At 42.7% G+C, this 11,354-nt stretch overlaps 1 protein-coding gene across 2 annotated transcripts in view; it reads right to left on the bottom strand.

The window, feature by feature from the left end:
* Window positions 1-737: 737 nt before the first annotated feature.
* The window catches only part of NCBP1 (nuclear cap binding protein subunit 1), a 32,626-nt gene continuing 22,009 nt past the window's right edge, over window positions 738-11,354 (bottom strand). For both annotated transcript variants that reach the window (XM_035140991.3, XM_035140992.3), the window contains exons 16-23: window positions 10,572-10,694; window positions 9,892-9,994; window positions 8,747-8,840; window positions 7,489-7,592; window positions 6,549-6,663; window positions 3,263-3,406; window positions 2,550-2,663; window positions 738-1,426 (exon numbers count right to left, since the gene is read on the bottom strand). In XM_035140991.3, coding sequence (XP_034996882.1) covers window positions 1,313-1,426; window positions 2,550-2,663; window positions 3,263-3,406; window positions 6,549-6,663; window positions 7,489-7,592; window positions 8,747-8,840; window positions 9,892-9,994; window positions 10,572-10,694 — 911 coding nt within the window. In that variant the 3' untranslated portion in view covers window positions 738-1,312. The remainder of the gene's footprint in view (window positions 1,427-2,549; window positions 2,664-3,262; window positions 3,407-6,548; window positions 6,664-7,488; window positions 7,593-8,746; window positions 8,841-9,891; window positions 9,995-10,571; window positions 10,695-11,354) is intronic.

Genomic DNA, 11,354 nt, shown 5'->3' with positions numbered 1-11,354 from the left:
AAACAGGTTCATAGCATGTGGGAAAACAGTTAAGCCCTGTGGTGGATCTGGATAGGTAGTTGCTCCCAGAGCCAAGAGGGATGTGATCAAGATGTCTTGCGAAGCCATTTCTAACTCAACACTTCATCCTGCCCAAATTCCTGAGCAAGTATGAGCATTTAGGACGATGCACAACAGAGGCCTGTACCATACCTGTCTGATCTGCTTTATAATTTTATTTTATTTTTTTTACAGCAGAGAAGGCTGCTTTCTTCTTAACAAAGTGAGATGGTCTGGAGACAAGGTTCTTCCCAGTCCAGCTCACAGTCAAGTTTGCTTTTTTCAGAAAGTTACCCTGTAATGACAGCTGGAGCAGAACACATCCCGGAGCTTGGGCTGCCAACTTCTGATAAGGAGGTGAACGCCACACTTTCCACTGTTACGAAGTCATAGGAGTCTTAGGCAAGTAACTGTCACTCAACCCGCACCCTGCCCTCCATCAAGGACATAAGTGAAACACTAAGAAATTAAATAAAAAAATTCCTTCAGTAGCACCTTAAAGACCAACTAAGTTTTTATTTTGGTATGTGCTACTGAAGGAATTTTTTTATTTTACTTCGACCCAGACCAACATGGCTACCTATCTGTAACCAACACTAAGAAATTGTTATGTATTGTAGTTATTTCTTACAGGATGTTTGCGACCCAAATATACGTTCATCTATTCGTTGCAATCCAAAATAAGCACAACAGGCAGATTTAAAAAACATATTCTGATTGTATTTCAACCATGTTTCATACAACCATGAAAATTTATTTTGATAACAAACATATACTCTAGGCTACTTTGGACGCTTGACCTGTTTAGCATTTCATATGTCCTATGCTTCTGTCCCTCAGAGAGTTTAATGTTACTCATTGGGAAGCTGCTCTTCAGATTCACAAGTCTTGATGCTTGCTTCACATTATTATAATGAGGGAATTCATTATTATGTAAGGGCCAAGCAAAGGTAACCAAATCCTATTTATTCCCTATTTTTTATTTTTATACCAACAACAGAAGGGGACAAAACAAATGCCACGATGAAGCCAGCATTCAAACCATTTCAAAATTAGAAATCCACACATTATTCCATCCCAGTCACCTAGCAGTCGTAAAACAAGAGTTAGGCCTCTACTGCTAAAAGAGTTGCCCCGTTTGAGTGCCGTGTAGCTTATCTACAACAGCTTGGTTTCCAATTAAAAGCTTCATTCCTTCTCTTCCCTCATCAGTTTCCCCATTTTTGTTTTAAAAAGGTGAAGTCAATTAAGTCCTGTACAAAAACGAAGTCTCTCAGGCCTGCAATGCACAGAACTGCTGAAATACAGCCAATATATGATGATCCAATTCTGCTGTGAAGAGAAGGTTCTCCAACGTCACCATGTACTGATGGATGATCTGGTGATGCTGCAGACAGAAAAGAGCCGCCTCGGTTACTCATTAATGGCCTTGACATGACATAGGGAGAGAAAGCACAGCCCCCCCGCATTCACTCGGCAGCTGAGGAACACCAGAAACTTAGATGTTTATGAATGGACACAACACACTGAGAATGTCGTCTGCAATTCTGGTCATTCCACTTAAAAAAAAAAAAACCAGAACCTGAGAAGAGCAGCCAGAGTCAGGGAGAAGAATAGTATAAAAAATGGTTGAAGGGCTGGACAGTTTTAATCATGGTTGGCAAACTAAGGCCCGGGGGGCCGGATCCAGCACAATCACCTTCCAAATCCGGCCCGCGGATGGTCTGGGAATCAGCGTGTTTTTACATGAGTAGAATGTGCCCTTTTATTTAAAATGCATCTCTGGGTTATTTGTGGGGGATAGGAATTTGTTCAATTTTCTTTTCTTCAAAATATAGTCCGCCGCCCCCCCCCCCAAGGTCCGAGGGACAGTGGACCGGCCCCCTGCTGAAAAAGTTTGCTGCCCCTGGTCTTAATCATAAACAACAGTGACAGGAACAATCAGTCGGTTTAAGACAAGCAAGATGTGCTTCTGTATAGAACGAGTAAGTGAAATGCAATTCTCTGCCTCAGGTTTATGCTGGCCTCTGGTATAAATGATTTTGAAAAAAGCCCATTTATATGGACCATCAGCTGAAAATAGCTTCCTCCTGAACATTTACCTCAAGCAAGTACTTGCGAATGCAGAATTATCAGTGGGTCAATTTGCGTCAAACCCATTTCTGTGTGACCACATTTCTATGCAATTTTTAGTTACCACATACAGTGATCCCTCAACTTACGAAGTACTCGACTTGCGAAATTAGTTACGAAGGAAAAAATGGCCGCACGCTTACTTTTTTCGACACCCGAAAGGAAAAGTGCTGCAGTTTAGATGGGGTTTTCTTGACTTACAAATTTTAGATGCAGTTTACTCAACTTACGAATTTTTCCGTTTCCAATGCATTCCTATGGGAAACCGCTTTTTACGACTTACAAACTTTTTGACCTACAAATGTGCATTCGGGAACGGATTAAATTTGTAAGTCGAGGGACCACTGTACATGACTTCGGAAAGTAATGAGACCTACTTGTAAGAAGATCTGCTGCAGCCTCTCTATACAGTTCTTGTACCAAGGTGTAATCACATCAGTGCCTCCTGTTTCACATCGCACTAAGTGCTCCGTAAGGATCATAATGAAGCGCTGGAAAGGGCAATATTAGCAACATCTTTCAAATACAGGGAAGTCAACGTCCACAGGCAAGAGAATGAGGACATGTGAGAAATAGTATTTCTGAATTAAAGAATGAAAATTTCATGACAGAACAGTACCACTTAGCACAGAAGTCATTGCTAATTTTTGGAGATCTTTCCCCAGGTTCAACAAGCGTGGGAACAGGCCAGCACAATAGTTTCTAACCACAGCCATGAGACCGTGCTGCCTTCCAGAGCTTCTCCAGCACAAGCCTTTCTGCTGGTACAACTAGCAGTACAGTTCAGGGACTTTAACTTAGCACTGCAATGAATTCCTTCCCCGGATTCCCAAATACTTGGGATTGCTTCCTCTACTTGAAACTTTTCATTTCATTTATTTGATTCCATTTATGGATTGCTTCCCATAAAATATCTCAAGCAGTCTTTACTGCACAGCAAAAACACCCACAGTAAAACTGGTTAACTTAAAGGGTTAAAATACACATTATAAAGTTTTGCAAAGCTGAGGTTCATAGCTTCCCTAATACTCGACAGCCCACCTTCTATTAACCCGCTTTCTAAAAAGCCAATGAGTATTTCTGCGTTTACCTGGAATATTACAAGGAAGAGGTTTTTTTGTTCACTTTGAGCCGATTCAACTTTTTCTTGCAGGCGTTCTATCTGCTCTTCGAGGGGTCCATCTTCCCTGTCACTACTTCGATCATCGTCGTCGTCATCATCATCACTGTCTCGCTGGGGAGGAATAGTTAACATTTAACAGGGGTATCCTAAGTGCTCCGAGACCAAAAGGTTAGCTGGGGCACATTCTGTTTCGTTCCCTTTTTTAGTTTATAGAGACCTGTCCCACCTAAGTGCTGAAAGCTTCTCTCTTCCAGCTTGGAGTGAGCTACAGTCATGATTTTAGCATGCATCCATAGCATTTACTAAAAGAATAAACAAAACATGTAAGATATAGCAAAATAAAAAAGGACTGCTGCATGTGTTGCCTAAAGCCATGAAATATTGTTCTACAGTAAAGATAAGCTGACCCAGCCCAGCAAACCACTTGGGATTCCCATAATAAGCTGCTCTGGGGTTCTCAGAGAATGAAAGGGGGTTGTCACAGTGGTACACAATACAATGAAAAACTCAATCACTGCAAGCATTTCAGATCTCTGCATGTCCTATTAGATTCCTAGCATAATTTAAGCCAGTATTCAATGCACACTTTCTATCATCAGTAGAAGGACTTTTGGCTGGGCAACAGAACTTCCTCTCCCCTTGAGCCCCCCTATGTTCTGGGGGGTGGCTGGGGGAACCTGGCCAGATGGGCGCGGTTTAAATAAATTATTATTATTATTATTATTATTATTATTATTATTATTATTATTATTATTATTCTGGGGTTTCCCCCAGCCCCATGGAGCAGATCTGGGAGAATGCACAGGGTGTGTCAGAGGTGTGTGTATTGTGCAAAAATAAATCTTGCACTGATGGAACAAGTGGTTTGGCTACTGCCCAATGTTGCAGCTGCAGAGGTGGCCAATGTCACCAGGAACAGGGTGTGCAAGGCAGGAGGGTCTGAGTCTTAACAAAAACAAAAGCTTGCATTGGAATTAATGGGAACTTTTCATGTAAGCCTCATAGCTAGACTAGGGTGAAGCAGACGACTTCCGGTTCACCGCGCTGGCGAGAAGGCGCAGAAGCCTCGAGCTCCGAGGCTCCTGGCAACACGGGGGGAAGACCCGCGGGGGCACGCGGATCCCCGTTAAACCCCGGGTAGAGCGTCCCGGGGGCTTAGCTAGCCCGGCAGAGCTCCTAACGCGACTCCTCCGCTGCCCGGGAAGCTCGGCAGAGCCCCCGAGAGTCAGCGGAGTGGCAGTCGCGGGAGCCATTTTGGGCACCATCGTTACCTCCAGTAGCGAAGCCCTGAACCTGTAGCCAGCAAGCGGTGGATGCCTTCTGAAAAAGCTATGATTTGGAAAAGAACTCAGCGTGAGTAAAAATCTTGATTGACAATTTTTCTTCTTTTTAAGAATTGGACACGGTGGGAGACTCTAAAAACGGAAGTCGGTCTCCGGCATTGATTGTATTGGGACGCAGTAACCTGATCCCCAGCAGGGAAAGTGAGAAAAAGCAACCAATTTACCAAGAATTGGACTTTTAAAATCCCCCAGGAGACTGGACCTGGGTTCCTGGAGAGATCAGTGAATGAATTTATAATTTTGTTGTTATCAAGATGGGACTATTTTATTGACATTTGGATTAGTGGAATAGCCAGAACTGGACTTAAAATGGTTGCTACTTGGGAATTTGACTCCTGCCACATCCGGTTTGGTTATCTTCTGTTTTCCCACGGGATCTGAGAACAAGACCGATGGCAGACTCAACATTATCACAGGATTCATGTTGGCAAAAGATTTTTTTTGGGAACTTTTGAATATCAAAGATGAACTGGTCAAGAACAATAAGCTATGACAACAAATTAATAAACAATTTGAGGATGCAAGATGCAACATGGAAAATGATGTGGAAAGAGAAGAGACCTGTTCTGAGGATATAGAGGCAAAATCACAAACGACAGACAGTAATGACAATTTAGAAGAACTTAAAAGCTGCAAAGGAGAGGAGGAGGAAGGCTGGCAAAATGTCCCACAAGTGGGAGATGTGGGACAGATTCTGGATCTGAAAAAATAACTCCTCAAGGGAGAACCAGAGGGTACCCTTGCACACCCAGTGAGAGAGGGAGTGCAAGGAAATCTCTGGGAAAATGGGAAGGAAGGAGGGTGATGGGAAGTAGCAAGAGAAGTGTGGAAACAGCAGAGTGGGTCTAAAAAAGGCTGGTGGAAGTCCTCGGAAAGGGTGGGAGTGGGATAAAAAGATTAACCATGTGATTTTAGGCTGGATTGATTGAAAAAGTCCGACACTGGTATGAAATTTGCTGAGATATCTGGGAAATCTAGACTCAGGGGAAGGGGGGATGAATGAAGTATTAAATTGGAGTTCATTGCTGGTAAAAATTTAAGCTAAGGGGAGATATAATTAATAGAATGTAAGTATATAAAAATATTGAGTTTATAGATAAATTGAATGGTGATAATTAGAGAGGAAATTTTAATTAATTAAAAAAGAATTTGTATATTGTGAAAACTGCTTTACGATCAATTGAAATAGGGAATCAGTGAGGGGGGAGCCGGGGAAGTCTATAATGTTATGAAGATGATATAAGATTATTAGATATATATTTTCCCTTTTGCTCTTTTATGCTATTTTTGCCTTTTTCTTTTTCTGTGCTCTTTCTTTTCTTTTCTTTTCTTTTAGTAATTTGTACTTTAATGTATTGTTTTTCATATGTGTAAAATGAATAAAGATGAAGCAATTTTAGTCAGGATCAGTGCTAGGAAGGAAAGGGGTAAACCTCTCCTCCTTGCATGTGTTCCCGGTGACAATCAGTCAGTTGTGCCTGTGATTAAATAAAGAAAAAGCTCAGATGTAGCAGCTTGCTACAAAATGAAAGTAACAGTGTAATTTGGTCCTTTGGTCTGCCATACATAACACCCATAATCAACATATTACCTCAAGATGTGGTGATTGCTATTTGCTTGATGGCTTTTTAAAAAAGGACTGGGCACATCCATGGAAGATAGGTCTACCAATGGCTATTTGCCAGGCTATCCCCCATTTTTCAGAGGCAATATATCAGATGATGGAGACAAACACAGGATGACGTTTACAGAAGCCTCTGGCTGGCTGCTGTTGAAAACAGAGTGTTGTACTTTTACACAGTATAGCAATTCTTTCGTTTTTATTGTTGGCGGAAGAGAGTTGCTGCTGTTTACACACATCTTTACGTCAAGTAACATTTTTTTCACAGCCCTGGAAAACGGTTACTTACACGTTTGTGCTGTTTGGCTAATCTCGCTTTGGCCTCCTCTAGCTCTTTTTGGATCATCACCACATGCTTGTTCATCTTACGGATTGTTGAGTGTAAGATTTCCCAGATATAAAACCTAGCAGAGAAAGAAACAGACGCTCTAGTTCATACAATATACTTTGGCTCGTTTCAGTCATAATGCTAATGTACACATTGTACATGCTCTCTTGTAAAGCTGGCTATTAACTGCAAGATACAGGAGGCTGTGGATTAGGAATAAACAACCTGTACCATCACTGGATCTTCCCTACAATTCATGTTAAGGGGCACTTCATAAATGATGTCTTAGACGTACAGTCAAACCTTGATTGTCAAATGCAATCTGTTCGGAAGCCCATTTGGCATCCGAAATGTTCAACAACCGAGGTGCGGCTTCCGATTGTTTGCAGGAGCTTCCTGCACGCAAGCGGAAGCCGTGTTGGATATTTGGCTTCCAAAAAATGGTTGAAAGCCAGAGCATTTACTTCCAGGTTTTCGGCGTTCGGGATACGAGGTTTGACTGTACTGTAAACCACGTCTCTTGAAGTATCAAGCATGAATGTAACAATTCTGTTTGCAACCTGGAGTGCATCGCACAGGTACATGAGAAAGAACCGGCACTGGCTGTGGCCTATTGTCATTCACACACCCTGTGGCAAATCCAGGTTTGTTGCAGCATAATGTGTGTGAATTGGGCCCAACGCACCAGGGTTTTGCTCCCTGCCATAAACAGAAATGGTGGAATTACAAAAATTTCTGCAATTTCTTCGTGTGAGTTTTGAAAAGCTGAGTGAAAGACTGTTTACTCAACACGATTATTCAGAGAAAGTTAAAAGGTGATCTGCTGCCAGCATCATTCAAATCACAAGCCAAACAATTAAAAAAAAGGGGGGGTGGAAGAGGGAGATTTACATCTAGTTACCTAGTGAAATCATGAGCCAGCTCTGGAGAGAAAATCCAGTTTGCCACTGCAGCACAATCCACAATCTGGGTGCGAATCATCTTATCCACCAGCACAGCGATCATCTGTGTTATAAGGGAAGCAAAGGGATCAGCTTATCAAAAGCAGGTGCTTATTTGCAACGAAAAGAGATTAGGCAAAATAAGGGCACACCCTTGTCTCTCCTGCTCATTTATCTTATAGTGGTGACAACTCAGGAAGCATAATCTAGTGCTGCTTTCTAAATTTTTGAAAGCTATGGTACACTTTTATTTTTGAAATTTAATTCAGAATTTTTTAAAAAAGGTTGCAAAACCAAAAAGGATGAGCTTATTCTCCTGTGCTTTGGTGAGAGTCACAAAAGAGAGTTCAAGGTGTCACTTAAGAGAGAAGTCTCTGCACTGGGAGGCAATATTAGCTGTGCTATCCCTGCCACCTGCAATTTTAACCGAAAGGAAACTACACTCCAAATATCAAAATATCACCTTTAACTGTTAAATCTGCACGCAGGGTTTAGTCCAACTTAATTGCTGTACAGAAACAGGTGTCTAGGGCACTTTGTATAATTATTCAACGATTGGAAATCATTGCTGTATGCGGTAATAATGAGCTATCGTACTTGTGAAGATTACAGGGAAAATACAAGTGGAATGCTGTTTAATACTACAAAAAAGGTATTACCGTATTGGCCCGACTATAAGCTGCACCGCAAATAAGCAGCACCTTTAAAATTTAAGGCTTATTTGCGGGTGCAGCCCGCCTCCTGGCACTACCGCGCTGAACGGGGGGCGGCCGGCGCTTTGCGCCCTGTTCTCTATGCTAGTGCTGGTGCTCGGCTCCGAATATAAGCCGCACTAATTTTATATGTCATATATCTTATCTCAAACGCATCATCAATATACTCTAATGCACAATCAATGCAGAGCCTGCAAGAGAAAGTGAACTGCAAAATGGGCAGCAGAAAGGCAACACTGAAATAATCTCCCAAGGATTTAGGGCAAGCTTCCTCAACCTCGGCCCTCCAGATGTTTTGAGACTACAACTCCCATCATCCCTGACCACTGGCCCCACTAGCTAAGGATCATGGGAGTTGTAGGCCAAAAACATCTGGAGGGCCGAGGTTGAGGAAGCCTGATTTAGGGCCTGTTGCAGCAGCACACACTTTACACTGAAATCGATTGATGGAACTTAAAGGTATGAGTGGGAAAAGGAGGAAACCTCTAAATACATTCACTCTCACCTGTGGATGATTCTTCCACACTTCATACATAACTCTGAGCACATGCAGCTTCCCTTCATCGCTTTCCGCCAGCGCTTTGAAAACTTCGCGGAATCTTATCAGAACAGGAAAAGATAGCAATGAAAGGCCGTTAAGAGGTAAAGTATATTGCCAGCTCTTTCATTGGCTGTGACCTGACATACAAAAGGTGATTGCTGAACAAGGGCTGCAGCTCACTTTGGACCTACAGCTGTTGAGTGGCAAGGCTGAGAGGGTGAGAAGAGAGCTAGATGATTCTGTTCTCTCCGTTTCCAGTCATATAGAGCAGAGCCTCTTTCAGAATGGGAGGAGGCATGGGCTTTGTGCTCTGACAGTCTCCCACAGGGATCCAACATGTGCTTGCTGTTGTCAACCAGCAAGGTGATTTGGGGGTACACTCCACCTCATCTCAAGCATCTCCTCTGCAGCCCACCTGCTGGTTACAGGTAAAATAAGCTAGCACAGCAGTGATAGCTTGTCTATTACCAGGAGTACCACACAAGGGCAGATAGTCCTGCTAACCAAGGTGCCCATAGGTTCAGCTGACCGATAGTATGATAGAAAAAGAAATATGCACCTCATCTCTCCCTACAAGTAAACAATAATGATAAATACTTTAATCGAAGGCTTTCGCAAAACTGTCTTGCAGTTTCTGCCTTGTGGCAGGCAGACATTTCATAAAGTAAAAAAGGTAAAGGGACCCCTGACCATTAGGTCCAGTCGTGACTGACTCTGGGGTTGCGGCGCTCATCTCGCGTTATTGGCCGAGGAAGCTGGCATACAGCTTCCAGGTCATGTGGCCAGCATGACAAAGCCGCTTTTGGCGAACCAGAGCAGCGCACGGAAACGCCATTTACCTCCCCCCTGGAGCGGTACCTATTTATCTACTTGCACTCTGCTGTGCTTTCAAACTGCTAGGTTGACAGGAGCTGGGACCGAGCAACGGGAGCTCACCCCGTCGCAGGGATTCGAACCGCCGACCTGATCGGCAAGCCCTAGGCACTGTTATTTAACCCACAGTGCCACCCGCGCCCCTTTTCATAAAGTAAGAAACAATTAAAACTGGTTATATGAGCCAGTAGCAGTGTGCTATTGATAGCCCTGGCAACTTTGTGGTTATTACTTACCTTCCCAGAGCACTGAAGGAGTGACTGAATGACTTTGCAGCCAAATGCAGCAGTGTCTGCACAAACACCTCTATTTTTAAAGGATTAAAAGAGAAGCCTTCATCTGGGGGAAAAAAGTTACATTTGAGTCAGTACCTCCAGTACAGCCTTTGATTCAGCACCCACATTTTTCTGCTTTTTTAAAAATAAAAAGGTCTATGCCTATGTAACCAAAGGCAAGTATGATCTCTCCCTGTGTGTAACTAAGCCTAAGTGTGTGTACATAAAACCAAAGAGTAGCCAATTTCTTCCCCAATTTTTCTCCGCTTCTGTCTTCTTCTCTTGTGCCATTCTTTGTAAAGCACCAAATACAAACGTTGCTATATAAACAACAGCCAATGTGCAAAGCTAAACTATTGTGTGTATGAGGCAGAGAGCGAATGACTGGTGGTGTCCGTTGTCCAAAGAAAGTCAAAAATTCCATGGGAGGGTCATTCCATATCAAGTGATCCAACTTTTTTACCTCATGTCATCCAATTTTCTTAATATTTTGTACACTTGTTGAATGATGAAAACTCAGTTTAAATCTACGCATTCAGAGAAGACGACGTTGCAATGTGGCACTTCTACAGAACAATGAAATAAGCTTAAATACAGAAAGAACTAGGAGCAGCTAGAGTGCAACTACCAGAAGTTCTTACCATCATCATCATCCTGATTTGGGTTGGGCACATCCTTCAAAATAGTCAAAATCTCATCGTTTCTTGCTTTGTTTTTAATGGCGATGTTTAAGCAGAGCGCAACGTTGTATCCTGGAAGAGACTCTACAAATAAACGAAGAAGCAAAGTTACCATTATTATTATTTTTAAAGCCTTATTTCTTCATAAAAGCCAAGACAGTAGAAACATCATTCTTTGGAACTCATCACCCTGCAGACTTCCAGGACATATAACGAGTAGAACCAAGTCAAACTTCACCCTCCTTCTTTCTTCCGCCAGCCTAGATGTTAAGTTTTTAAAACTTGTTAAGAATGAACACACTGTTCTTCCCAGAGTGCCTGCACACTAATAGGCTGGCCTGGTTTTCTGCTCAGCTGTTTGCCAGGCTCCTCGAACTCTTTTGAGGAGCTCCAAATATAAAAAACTGGACTGCCATGCAGGAAACTGACAAAGACAGTCGTACCTTGGGTTCTCAAACGCCTTGGTACTTGGATGTTTCGGCTCCCAAATGCCAAAAACCCTGAAGTGTTCCGGTTTTTGAACGTTTTTTGGAAGCCGAACGTCCAATGCGGCTTCTGCTTGAGTGCAGGAAGCTCCTGGTTTTTTAACATCTTGGAAGTCGAACGGAATTCCGGAATGGATTACATTTAAGAACCAAGGTTACACTGTACATCTTTAGGGGCTTGTTCTGCTATCATATTGTTGAAGCAAAATTAGGAGCTGCTTGTAGGCTTTTCTGGACCTTTTAGAGGAAGCTCAGGCTA

The sequence above is a fragment of the Zootoca vivipara genome, chromosome 15, assembly GCF_965207765.1.
Source record: "Zootoca vivipara chromosome 15, rZooViv2.hap1.1, whole genome shotgun sequence".
NCBI lineage: Eukaryota > Metazoa > Chordata > Lepidosauria > Squamata > Lacertidae > Zootoca > Zootoca vivipara.
This window is presented reverse-complemented; position numbering and strand designations above follow the sequence as displayed.